Source organism: Equus asinus, chromosome 10 (genome assembly GCF_041296235.1).
Source record: "Equus asinus isolate D_3611 breed Donkey chromosome 10, EquAss-T2T_v2, whole genome shotgun sequence".
NCBI lineage: Eukaryota > Metazoa > Chordata > Mammalia > Perissodactyla > Equidae > Equus > Equus asinus.
In genome coordinates, this window is record NC_091799.1 from 60569261 (window position 1) to 60582962 (window position 13702).

The 13702-nt window shown below is 38.9% G+C and overlaps 1 protein-coding gene across 7 annotated transcripts in view; it reads right to left on the reverse strand.

The window, feature by feature from the left end:
- Positions 1–13702, reverse strand: part of RNF180 (ring finger protein 180) — a 271039-nt gene that overhangs the window by 238281 nt on the left and 19056 nt on the right. For 5 of the 7 annotated variants that reach the window (XM_070519608.1, XM_070519599.1, XM_070519598.1 and 2 more), the window contains one exon: positions 13270–13372. The exons of the other annotated variants lie outside the window; for them this stretch is intronic. In XM_070519608.1, the coding sequence (XP_070375709.1) occupies positions 13270–13335 (66 nt within the window). In that variant the 5' untranslated portion in view covers positions 13336–13372. The remainder of the gene's footprint in view (positions 1–13269; positions 13373–13702) is intronic. 7 annotated transcript variants of the gene reach the window in all.

The following is a 13702-nucleotide window of genomic DNA, read 5'->3' on the forward strand; positions in this document are numbered from 1 at the left end:
GTATCCGTAAGCTCTCCTCCAGCACCATATTTCAAATGAATCAGTTTTTTCCTGTCAGCCTTCTTCACTATCCAGCTTTCACACCTGTACATGGTAACTGGGAATATGAGGGTGTGGATAATCTTGGCCTTAGTCTCTAATGACACTTCCTTACATTTGATGGTCTTTCTTAATTCTTTCTTTGCTTTTCCAGAATACATCATGTGTGCTAATCTTTAGCTGGGAAAATATAATCTGCTTGCCTATGTGTAGACAAATGAAGGCTAAATTTGGTTCTTGGAGAGTCTTCTGGAAACTTGGATGCAGACAGCATTCTTTCTGCTGGAGCAGGACTTTCAACACTCCAGCCGTTGGGGTGCACTTAGGGACTATGAAGGCATTCCCTAAGCCCAGGGACCTGAATCTGTGTCTTGCTTTGACGCAGAGTAACAGGCTGCTGAGGAGGTATGACACGAGCTGTATTTCATGGGCTGGCTTTCCTAATGCCGTCCTTGGGAACTTTGAGCAAGTTTCTCGAAAGAGTTATGTAGCATTGTTGCTCCCAGCACAGCATAGTTCTGTGGTGAACTCCCTCTGGGAGAATTTGACTGAGCTGTGCAGCTGTGGAGGGAAGTGGAAGCTATTCTGGGAGAGGAGAGAGTGAGAATTGTTGACAGGAGCTGCTAAACCTCAGAGTTGTCATCATGGAGGAGTCAATACCTTAGGGAACTGCTGCTGTGGGTTTGCCCTAGGGTGTCCATTGGAAGCCCTGTTTGGGGTAAGGTTTGTTATTCTGTCAATACAAACTAAATAAGAATAGTTTTTCATGGCCAATATCTGCTCTGATTGGCTAGGCATCCGTGGGGTAGTTTCTTACACTGCACTAGTAATTAGAATTGTAGTGGACATGTTATTTTGTCTGTTTGGGAAAATATCCTACATCTTTGACTTCCCACCAGTACAACCAGGAAGCTACCAATCAAGGTACTTCCCCTTTGGATACCTTAACCAGCCTCAGGGTGGGATGTGGCCTAGACTGGGCCAATCATAATACTATATCCCCTTTGCTAAAGTGATTGGACCAAGGGATGACACATGACCTGAACAGGGAGAGTCTGGGCCCATATCTGTAAACTTAATTAGAGCTGGAGGGGAAAACTCTTTTACCTATGAGGTTAGCAAGTAGCCTGTGGCCACATTCCCACAGTATGAAGGAAGCCTTCATGCAGTAGGGGAAGAGTAAGGCTGCACAAAGAGGAGCCCAGAGAGGAGAGGAAGGGAGACAGAACTGATTGTGCTTGGGCCTCTGGTTCCAGTCACCAAGTTCATCTATGTTTCCCTGGTCTGGCAGCTCTACTTTCATCTCTGAGAGCTATCCTGGTATCTTTTCAATAAATTGTTTTATTTTGTGTAACCTAGTGTTGACTAGGATTCTGTCACTTGTAATCTGTAAGAACCTCCACAAAGAGTTTGAATTTCACCCTCCTCATCAGAGACACTCAACAGTGTGTGATTTTGAAAAAGGTGGCCATTTTGGGGCCAGAGGGAAAATAACAAGTGTACATTGAAGGAAAGCATTTAAAAATAACAAGCAATTAATTCTTATTAAATAAAGGAGTCAAATTAAAGAAGGTACACATGACAGACAGAAGATATTAACTAATTAACAAGTCTATTTTACTGATGGAAAAGTAGATTCCTTGAGTTATTAGTGTCAAATATAATGCCATATTTCCTGAGTTACTACCACAGCTTCTTTGACCCCCTGCCTCAACCTTCTTCCCAGCCCATTATTAATTTCCTCTAATTTTAGGTCCGTGACAAAGTTACTATCATTCGTTTAAAATTTAGCTGAAAAATTTAATGTGAATAACACAGATGATTATGTAAAGGGCATTAATTGGACAGAAAATCAATACCCATGGCAAAAAACATTGGATACTAGTTAATTCCCAATACCTAATCAGTGAGAAATAAAAATGTAACAAAGACAGAATCTGGTGGTCTTAAAGGACCAATTTAAAAAGAGTGAAACTTAAACAAAGTAAGAGAATTGGAATTATGTAAAATATTATTAAAACATTTTTTGATGTTGCTTTTGGACAGAAAATGACCTATTCATGAATATTACATAGACTCTGGACATTGTTTACTATTTGTGTGGTGCTTTAAAATTTGTCTCACCCTGGGAATGTTAGCTAAAAAGATATCATTTCTGGTAAACAAGGATAGTTTGAGATGTTTGGTAAAAGGAAAATAACATTTGAATTATGTTTCAGATAAAGACAATCATTTAGAAGGATGTCTCAAAAAAATGAGTTATTAAATGTTTCAAAATTCAAGAATTTTAGCAAATTACATAATTTTGTCTTGATAATATTTTATTGATGACCATCCTTTCTAGGTCTGTGTGTTCAACATGATAGTCCAGCCTCTTTTTGTTAGCCATCAATAGGATTCTTGTCTTAAAACTTACCCACTTCCCAGGAATCTCTTAGGCTGTTCTCCTCTCCTTATTTGTACCCAATGCATATTTATGGAATGAAAAAGCAATTTAATAAAAACCTTGCAAAATATCATAAAAAGGGTAAATTGTAGGATTGTGAAAGTGTAGAACTGGCGGGGATGTTAGAGCTCATCTAGCTCAATGACTTTATTTTACAAGTAAGGAAATGAGATGCAAGGAGACTAATTAATCTGTGGCTCAAGGTTATGTGTTCTTGCTAAGCAAAAAAATGCTCCCAAACTAAATATAAAGGATTCTTAAGTTATTCATTGTTTTGTTGTTTCTGTGCCTTTGGTTTTCTTTCTTATTCTTTTAGAGCCAAATCTCTTTGAGTGGCTCTATTTTTAATTTATTGAGTGATAAGGTCTAGTGTAGTGATTCTCAAACTGTAGTCCCTGGACCAGCAGCATCAGTAGCACCTGGACACTTAATAGAAATGCACATTCTTGGGCCCACTCCAGAGCTGGTCTATTAGGATCTCTGGTGGTGGGGTCCAGCAATCTGTGTTTTAACAAGCCCTTGGGTTGTTCTGATGTACTAGGCTTCTGGAATGACATTTGGTGTGATTGTTAGGAAACTGAGTCTTAGTCAAGATTCTGCAACTAACTGGTGACTATGAGCAACTCACTGAACTGCAAGCAAATCGACTACTCTTTTTCCCTTTCCTAAAACACTCTAACGCTCCTCCACAGACTGCAGAAGACAGTTCAACCCTTTTAGCCCTATGTAAACTGGTGCCCTCTACTTTTACAACTTCATCTCCTTTCAACTGCTCCCTCAACTTTTGGCTCCAACAATGCCAATCTTTCTGTTCCATTTTCCTTACTGTCCTCTTGCCGGGAATCCTACTTTTTCTCCCTTCACCTGACTCTGTTCATTCATGAATCAGACAAGCGGCCTGGGACTCTATGGAAGTCTTCTTAGGCTTCCTCCCAGGATAGCTTCTATCTCCTCTATTGTTTTCATAGTATTTTACGCACATGACATCACTAAGAGATGAAAATATGTAGGTATTAACTAGTTAAAGGAGGACAAAAGAGCTTTTTAGGACAAGAGAATGGCTTGTGCAAAGGTCAAGTGCTGGGAGTGAGCATGGCACAAACAAGGGACTGAAAGAGGGCCAGTGTGGCTGGAATGGAGAGAATGAGAGGTACAAAGTGAGGCTGGAGAGATGGGTAGGGGCCAAAGCATGCAGCATTATAGGCAATCCTAAAACCAAAAGGAAAATAAGGTTATATTTCAAGAAATGAGTGAATGTGATAAGATTTGCATCTTAAGAGGATTACTTTGTCCACTCTTTAAAGATAGCAAGAGCGGATGTTAGGTGACTACTTAGGGAATCACTGCAGTAGTGTAAGGAAGAGATGGTGGCTAGGTCTTCTTTTGTTGGTAATGGAAATAGAGAGAAGGGGATAGATCCATGAGATTTTTAGGATTGAGTGATGGCTGAGTAGGAGGAGGGAGGAAGAGAGAGGGGTCAAGGATAATTCCAAGGCTTTTGGTTTGCATAATTAGTGAGTTTAATTGTGCATTTGGGGAGTACTGGAAGAGGAACAGGTTTTGGGAGAAAGGTTATGGACATCAGGAATTTGAGGCAATGTCAAGGTCAGTAGTCAAAGCTAGAGTGAAGTCAGGAATGAATATAAAAATTTGGGCTCAGCTGTTCAAGGATGATATTTATGAGACAGGTTTTATTGGATTAGTGGGGTTGGAAACCAGATTGTAATGGGTTGAGTAATGAGCGAAAAGTGAGGAAGTAGAATCTGGAAGTTTTGTGAAGTGTCTTGAGAAGTGAGAATGCGAAAGAAAGGAGTGATAAAAGACGAAGATAAGAGGGAGGCCAGAGTCCAGGTGACAGTTACGATGATCACCTCAAGGCTGAATTATGGGCAGAAATAAAAAATTACATTTTAACCTTGACTGTCCCCAGATGGCCAGAGAACAATGCAGTCATCTTTCCCTGTAGTTAGGACATTTAGAAAGCCCCAGGTGCAAGATACATTATAGCTGGAAAGGGCGACCATTAGAACTGGACTCAGCGTTTGCCTTGCAAACTCTGCACTTTTTTCCTTTAAAAACCAGCCACCCAAGACGGAGGAGGGGCGCACCTATCAACTTGCAGGTTGAGGTGTACTTCCCCAGTTTGCAAACCTTTTAATAAAGCCTCTCTTTTCTTTAAAACTTACTTTTGCCTTATAAAGCTGCTCATTTTGGTTAACAGGAGAATGATAGAGGAGTTGCTGATATGGGGAATGTAGACAAATTAGGGTTTTACATGTATTAGAGACTGGAATGTGTCTAAAAACTGATGAGAAAGACCCAGTTGTGGGGGAGAGAATGCATATGAATATGCAAAGAGGAGATGAGATCATTGATTCAAGATTCTCAAGAGAGCAGGAAGTGATGGAATCCAAAGCTGCAGCGAAGAAATTAACTTTGAGGTAAGGTTGGGACAGCTCCTGTATTACTACATTGCCCAAGATAAGTTTGTAACTGTAAATAAAAAGTTGGGCGAGTTCCCATCCAAAAACTTGTATTCTCTCAGTAAAGTTAAAGGCTCGATCGTATGCTGAGCCTGAAGGGCTTGCAAACCCTCATTCTGTTGGTTAGCATTACAGGGATCACTTCAAGGCTTTGAAGTAGTACCGCAAATTATAAAGAGATGCCTGGTGCTCAGAATGATGCACCGAGAACACGGGATTTGACCTTATTGGATTTGAGTTCAAGTCTCACCTCTGCACTTAAGAACACCGGGACATTGATCACCTTCCTCAACTTATTTTATTCAATGACATTTCTTCATTAATAAATTGGAAAGGAGGGCCGGCAGGTGGCGCAGCTGTTAAGTGTGCATGTTCCCTTCAGCAGCCGGGGGTTTCCTGGTTGGGATCCCGGGGGCGGACATGGCACCCCTTGGCACGCCATGCTGTGGTAGGCATCCCACATATAAATGGGAGGAAGATGGGCATGGATGTTAGCTCAGGGCCAGTCTTCCTCAGCAAAAAGAAGAAGATTGGCAGCAGATGTTGGATCAGGGCTAACCTTCCTCTAAATAAGTAAATAAATAAATAAATAAATAAATTGGAGAGGATAACTCTTATCTCACAGGACTGTTGTAAAGAGTCAGTGTAAATGATAAAACTCTGCACAAATGTTAGTTATATTAGTACAGCAGTGTCTACAGTCATGTAATTTTAGAGCTTGAAGTTTCCTTATGGATTGCGAATCTAACAACTCCCTGATAATGGACATGGAGGAACTGAGGCCCAGAGCAGCAGAGTTAGGATGGGAATCAAGCATCCCATCCATTATGTTCTTTCCATTAATTCATGTTGTTCAGTGTAGCCTTTGGAAGAACTGGTTTATGTGGTTACTTTTTGCTATGTCTTGCTAACTTTTAATTTACTTTTTCTATTATATCTATTTCCAAAACAAGATTTAAAGCAATTTATAATAAACATGCTTGTTTTATTTTATTGCAGATAAGTGTAGATTTTAAGTCAGTATCTAGTAACTCAGTAGTGACAATATTGACTATATTGTTTACACCTGCCATATTTCCACTATCAAATAAGGGGAACACTCCCATTTAGATACTTGGAACAAATATAACAGGTATCTCAGTCCCTATGTATTCTAAAAGCATGGCCAGTTTATTATGGGCAGTGAATGTCCTCGTACTTCTTTGAGACTATCTTTAAGAAGGTGGTAAATAAAAGCAGATTTACTGTCAATCTCCTTAACTTTCCACTATACACCCACCAAAAGCAATGGAGAGTGATCATTCAATTATTCTCCTGAATTATTTCTGCAACATTTGTTCAGATATTACCCCTCATTATCTTTTGTTCCCATCAGTCAATGCTCTTTGTGCTAATGAATATTTCATACATCATATCTTTTGCTTTATGGTGAAGTTAATGATCCTCTTTCTCCTTTACTATCCCTTTGATATATTATTCTCATTAGAGTGGAAGGGTAAAGGTTGAATAGATTTTTTGAGCCAAGTCTAAGATTTGTAAAACTTGTAACATTGTTCAGTTTATCAGAATTTGTGATTTAAAAAAAATCTGGCTAGGAGTCTTGAGAGAGATCTATTTGTGAGACAAATATTGATTTGAGGCAAACAACATTTTTGTTTGGGTAGTATATAAAAATGAAACATCTTTAAATTTGAAAAATTATTAGATTCTGCATGAAATAATTACTTAGCTAACTAAAATGGGCCTTCCAGTTGAAACAATTTTAGAAGACTGAAAAAACAAGATGAGTAATTTCTTATGAAACCAAATCATTGAAACCTGAGGGAGTACAGTATTCTTTTTTTTGATAAATATAAGAAACAGAGTTATCTTCAACAATTACTGGATACATGCTTGATGGTCCTCTGAACACACTAAGGCAGATATTACAGTTGAAGCTTGTCAAGAAAGTGAGTCAGCTGAATACCGTGAAATAGGGTCTGGTTATCTGGTAAGAAGAATTTTCTCTTTTTTAAACCTTACAGTTCTTCCTGGTAGTGATTCTATTTACATCAGTAGGATATTTCCGGTGGAAGGACACTGTGATGTCATCTTTGAGTTGTGTACCACGAGGATTGCTTTATAAATAAGAACTCCTATAATGTGATACTTTTGATTTGTTAATAACCGAGCACTCTTGGATATAAGACAGACTGCTGTGTTTATAAAAATGACTGTAATGAATGGTTTTGGAAAGAGATTTCACTCCATTTGCATTTGACAGATGAACAAATTAGTTGCCAGAATTTCTTGACGAAATAAAAGCAAATTATTAGCAGAATGCAGGCCAGGACCTATCTTCTAATCAAGGTCTGGGAGCTGGTTGAGGTATCTCCTCTGGCCTCAGTAAAGGATGAAACCGTCCACAGTTAATAAGAATTGCTTCTGTCTCCACGGTCCTTCAGGCAGCCCATTTAAACGTGTAACAATATATCCTCTGAATCTATCCCATTATGCTCTAAAGCCTTCTTCTGAATTCTGTCCTCTGGAAAAGAACCAGCTGGTCACCATTCTCTTTTCACTTATTGATGTTAAAAATATTTATTGCCATCTCTTTTCTCAGTTGAAAAATCCAAGTTTAGGTAACCTTTTCACACAGGATTTGATTTTCTCACCCCTGGACTCACTCTGATGATCTCCTTGAAACTCTCTTCAGATTCTTCCTGCTCTTGGATGTAATAACCTAATGAGGTTGTCATGATACTGGAGGAGCCCTGGCCCTTTAATCCCCAAGGCTCAGCCTGCCCCTTATCCTGCAGCATCCCACTGCTCACCTTCCTAATACTGCTGTTCTCAGATCTCTGTTCTCACCTGTGCCTGGAAAGCAGCGCACACAACAATCCCCAGCAGGGCTGCCTTTTGAGTAGGGGCAGAGTTGTGTTTCCCAGCTTAATAAGGAGGCCCTCCATCACCTGCTTCCTCCCTGGAGTTTGTTCTTCCTTCCATAGGAGGCAAGGCCTTAAATCCACAATTGTAAAATTCGTAATGCAAATATACTTCAAGAGAGATAATACGGCAACTTCATTTTATTTGCATAAAATTATAAATGGCTAATATAAGACCTGGAGATATGCTATATAATGGTTGGCTATAAGTGCCAAATTTGACTGTGCTTACTTCATCCCATTATCACTTTTCATTAGAAGTAGTAATGGTCCCTGGAATTACTGGGTAGTGAAGGGATGCCTTCTGGGGTTCTCAACAAGAGTTGAACTCTCCATTGCTTAGACCTAGCTCTGAGTGTATTACTTCTTGACCTATCTTCAAGCTTACTGATTCTTTCCCTGACCATGTGCAGTCTGCTAATGATCCCTTCAAAGGCATTCTTCATTTCTGTTCTTCATTCTTCATTTATGTTTTTAATTTCTAGCATTTTCTCTTAATTTTTTCTTAGAATTTGCATCTCTCTGCTTATGTTAGCCATCTGTTCTTGCCTATTGTCTACTTTTTCTATTAGAGCCTTTAACATAATAATTATAGGTATTTTAAGTTACCTTTCTGACAATTCCAGCATCTGTGTCATATCTGAGTTTGGTTTTTATGATTGCTTTGCCTCTTCAGATTGTGCTTTTTCCTTCCCTTTTGTCGTGCCATGTAACTTTTTCATCACAAGCCAGACATGTTTGTATCAGGTAACTAAGGTAAATAGGCCTTTAATGTGATAATTTGGCTAGGAATTGGGCTGTGTTTAATGTTTGCTGTAGCTGCAGGTGCCAGGATCTTGTTTTGTCTCCTCTCTTGACTTTGGGCTTTCCTAAGTGCCCCTCCCAAGAGAGAGTCTGTGTCTTGCAGCTCTTGGAGCTATAATCCACTGTAGTTATATTGGAGCCCTGCTGGTGTTGTGGTAAACTGTGGGGGGAGGTGATGTATTCTATAATATGATTAATAGTCCTGTGTCTCAGGTCTGTGACCTTTATAATTATTTTTCCATGGTATAGCTTTTATTTCTCCACTTAGGTAAGACAGGAAGTCTAGAGTGGGCAGGAGGGTAAGGAATGTCCTTCTCGTAGCTGGGATAAGGCTCTGGTAAAGTCTTTTCTCTTACTTACCAGACCTTTGTAATGGAGAACGCCCTGGGCTTATTTTACATTGATTGCTCTTTCTCAGGTCTTTACTGTGAGAACATGGTGGGGTTGCTGGTGGTAAACTCTTGAAAACATGGGTCTGCCCTAAATCTGTGACCTCCAGGAGTTTCTCATTCTCATTCTAGTCCACATTCAGCCTCCAGAAAGTCATCAAAATGACCACTTAGTGTTCCTACCAGTTTATGGATCTATCAGCTTCTGCTCTAGGTAATCATATCTTGGCTGTGATTTTCTGGACTCATTTTTCTTTCCAGATTTTGGGGTGGGTGTTTGCCCTGTGATGTCTTTTCTCTGATGGAGGTCCAAGAAAAAGTCATTCATTTTCAGTTTTTTTTAACTGTTTCTTGTTGTAAGGATAGGAATGATAACTTTGAAGCTCTTGGTGTGTCAGAGCTGAAACCAGAAGTCTATATTACTTCTTTATGCAAATTTAATTTTGTGTTATTTCTCCAGATGCATTCATCTTGAGTCAACATGACTATTTTTTAAAAAAATTGAAGTGAGTGTAGCTATATTTACATTTATACATAAATCAGGTCTGGTGTCAGAAGAGTTGAAATAATAAAACAAGATGACTTTAGAAGATAGAGCATTAGAATGGATTCTAAATTCTACTGATGAGGGACCCTCAGAATACAGAAATCTTCCACAATACAACCACTCCTCCTCCATGAAATGTTATGTCAAGGCTAACTTGATAGGGGGCTCAGGGTGATATAACCTAAACACTTAAGAACAACCTGTCCTAAAATGTCTCACTTTTCCAACTCTGATTCTTTGAGATCAAAGTAAACCCTCCCTTATTTTTTTATTCTACAACACATACAATGAACTTGCAGGTATTCTTTAAAGGTTAGATCATATGCCACATTCTATGTTAAGCCTCCTCTGATTACCTCAAGTGGAGGTAACTTCTTCTACCTTTTCTTTAATTGTTACAATGGTGTGCTGGAGACAGTTCATACTGGCTCATAAGAGCTGAATGTGAGCATGCACCTCTTCCCAATTCCACATTCAGTGACATCATATTGGTAGAGTGAAATCGGCTATGGTGGAAACACACCACTGAAATTGGAAAACACTACAAATCAGGACTTTTTTTTCCCTAGAGAGCCAGTTAAACATTTATCATCACACCACTATATGTATGTGTGTCTTTGTGTATAGCTATATATATAGAGAGAGAGAGAGAGGAAGAGAGAGAGCAAGAGAAGAAGGGAGAGAGAGAGACATAATAGCTTTTATGTACTTATGTCTTATTCTAGTCTGTAGTTTCTTGAGTATAGACGTAGTGTGTAGGTGTTATTTTTACTTCTGGGTATCCACTCCCTCTTTTTGCTTGGGGAATCACTGGTCCTTTATTTAATTCTTGGGCATTTGGGTGGGGCTTAGTTGTCTCTTGATTACAGGGCAGACATGAACTTGACAAATCAGTATATTCATTCTCTCTGGCCCCAGGGATTGGTTCAAGGGCAGTCACATGATATAAACTAAGTTAATAAAAGCCAAAGAACAGGTGCCCTGAGACTTTAGTTGGAACTATTGGAAAAGTACTCTCTTTTCACTGAGGTGCTAAGTTGATAGACATTAAGTTTGGAACTTCTGGTGGCCATTTAACCTATGCAATGGTAGACCTAAGAATAAAGTTAACATAGAGAAATGAAGAACCAAGAGATGAAGAGAGAAGATTCCTATAATAATGAACTGGATCTATATGGAAGTTGCATGCTTTTTCAAATATGTGAGCCAAGAGTCATTTGTTTGTTTTTGGTGAGGAAGATTCACCCTGAGCCAACATCCGTTGCCAATCTCCCTCTTTTTTTTGTTGCTTGAGGATGATTATCCCTGAGCTAACATCTGTGCTAATCTTCCTCTACTTTTTGTATGTGTGATGCCTCAACAGTTTGGCCGATGAGTGAAGTAGGTCCCCACTGGGATCAGAACCCGCAAACCTGGACTGACCAAGCTGAGCGTGGTGAACTTTAACTGCTGGCCCCAAGAGTTTTTTAAGTTGATTAGTTTTAATTGGGATTCTGTCACTGGCAACCAAAAAAGCCCTGACTAATACAGTAAATAAAATACAATATCTTAAAAAATAATAATTAAAGCCCTATATCCACATAATGTCCTACCTTTAAAGAGACTCATTAATTATTCATTGAATGAACGAAGGAACATGATGTAAAATACAAATGCAAAGCTTTCTGTCAATGTGGGATATCTTTATTTCCTCCTGAAAACATTATTAAATTTTTGAGTGGCTTCTTTATATCAGATTGCAGGCGTTTTGAAAGAGGAAGCAATTGTGTTTTATTGTTTGACCTTTATTTCCTTTTTGCTGTTTGACTAGTACAGAAAAAAATAAAATATTTATTATTAATTAACTTCCTAAAGTCTCCATAATAATTCTTTTTTCTATTTGCATACTCTTTGTCTCATCATACAACGATTTTGTGATATCATTTTCTATAGAGAAAATGTAAAGATAATCCACTCTTTTCTCTTGCATGATTCTCCTTTTTGAGGTCATCTTCAACAGAACTTTCCTTCACTAAACCAAACACAACACATGCCTTTTGTTGGTTGGTGTTGCCTTCTTCTGTGCCTTATCTCTTTTTTTGGCTAAATATTCTTGACTTTTAAACAATTGAGGAGGAAAAGTTTTTGTGCTTGGTCCCTAAGTGCTTAGCTCAGGGATATGTAGTGGTCCTTTCTCTTTCCTTAGTAGCTAATGGAAATTCATTATTAAAAAACCAGAAATGGCAATGCATTTATTTCATTTTTAAGAGCTTGAACACTTAAGTGAGGATGCTGAGAGCAGTTGTCTTTTCATTACTTTATATTACATGAATTCAGCCTGTGTTCTTTACACTGTAGTCTTACTCATTTTAGTGAGTAATTGGGTGGAGAGCTAACTTTCTCCTTCTTTCATTTTCCCTTTTCAGTGATCAATTGCTGTTTCAGAAAATAACAGAAGACCCCAAAGGAAAACATTCCATCCAGAGTTAGTCAACAAGTTATGACCTATCTACATTTAATGCCAAGAGTATCATTTCCAAGTACAGCCATGAAACTGAGCCAGGTAGTAGACTCAACATCACATTCCATGTAACTCAATATCTATGGCTAAATCAAGAGACAATGGAGGAGTCTACCCCTGCTATATTAATTCTTATTTTAAAACAGGTGGATGCTTGCACAGAGAAGGGTTTATATATACCAACGTTACGTAAGCTCTGGTATATGTGCCTTTAATCGATCTGAAAGACGAGTTAAAAGATGCTTTAGAACCTAAACGGAACAGGTAGAAAGCACTGCCATGTGGGCAGTAAGGCACTGACAATGCCGAAGCACTGGATTAAGGTTATGCCAGAGGCGTTAACCTAAAACTCTTAATATCTTACTTCGTTTTCCCATTTATACTTGTTAGCATTTAATACCTAACTAGTCAAAAATGACCCTCTTTTTTCTTGCATACAAAATGGGATGAGATAGTGCTTACTTCAAATTTGATTTGGCTTAAGTTTCCTAAATTTTAATAAAATGACTTTTTTGGTATCTCGGAGCTATGTGATCACCTAGTGGTAGGAGGGGTAAGGACTGTCAATGTCCCAAGACTGGAAGTAAATTCCTTGTTAACAGTGAAGTCCCTGGGGAAGGGAAGGGGCAATAAAGTATCAATGCTGCCGCCTCTATTCTCTTCCTTACTGGGAACACTGGCACACCAGAGAAAGTCACAGTGGCAACTGTTTGGACATGTGTCATGGAAGGCCTTGATTTATGGGAGAGTGGGTTTTGGTTTATGGTGATTGCTTCTGTGGGTAACAGAGATTATTACTGAGATAACTTTGAAGCCAAAGATAAAGAAATCTGACCTCACTTCCCTTTGTGAGCTATGGCTGCCTCCTGCTCCTACTTCCCACTCTAGCTCAATAAGTCATTTCATTTTCTCTTATCTCAAACCATCAGTTAATTAGTTAGTGGCCACTACATTTGAATGTAGTATCAAACACTTTGTGGGAGATATATATAGCCCCCATAAAATGTAAAATATGGTTCCTGCTGTCAAGAAACCTAGAGCCAAGTCTTTTCTCAAATGACAGACAGTGGTAAGTATCAGATGGGAGGCACCAAACAAATGCTTTGGCAATCCAGAGGAGGAAGGGAATGCATTTACCTGTAGGATCAAGGTCTTGAATAAAAGACAGACTTTTTCATGGTAACTGGATATTAGGTAGGACATTTCCTCTTCTCTCTGAATTTTAGCTAAAGCCTTCCACCTAGAAAATAGATAAAAAGTACCTTAAGAGAGTACCAAGGAGCTACAAGGCTCTATCTATGGATTACCAAGAGTTAGCCAAACTGGAGCTGAGACTCTAACCACCTCTACCTCATCAAGTGATGAAGGACGTTGTGGAATTTCCCCTTTCTTTCACTGAGAGTAAGGAAAAGGAGGATATTATGGACTGAATTGCATTCTTCTAAAATTTGTATTGAAGCCCTACTCCCCGGTGTGACTATTTTTAGGGACAGGGCCTTTAAGGAGGATTAAAGTTATATGAGGTCATAATGGTGGGGCCCTAATCCAACAGGACTGGTGTCCTTATAAG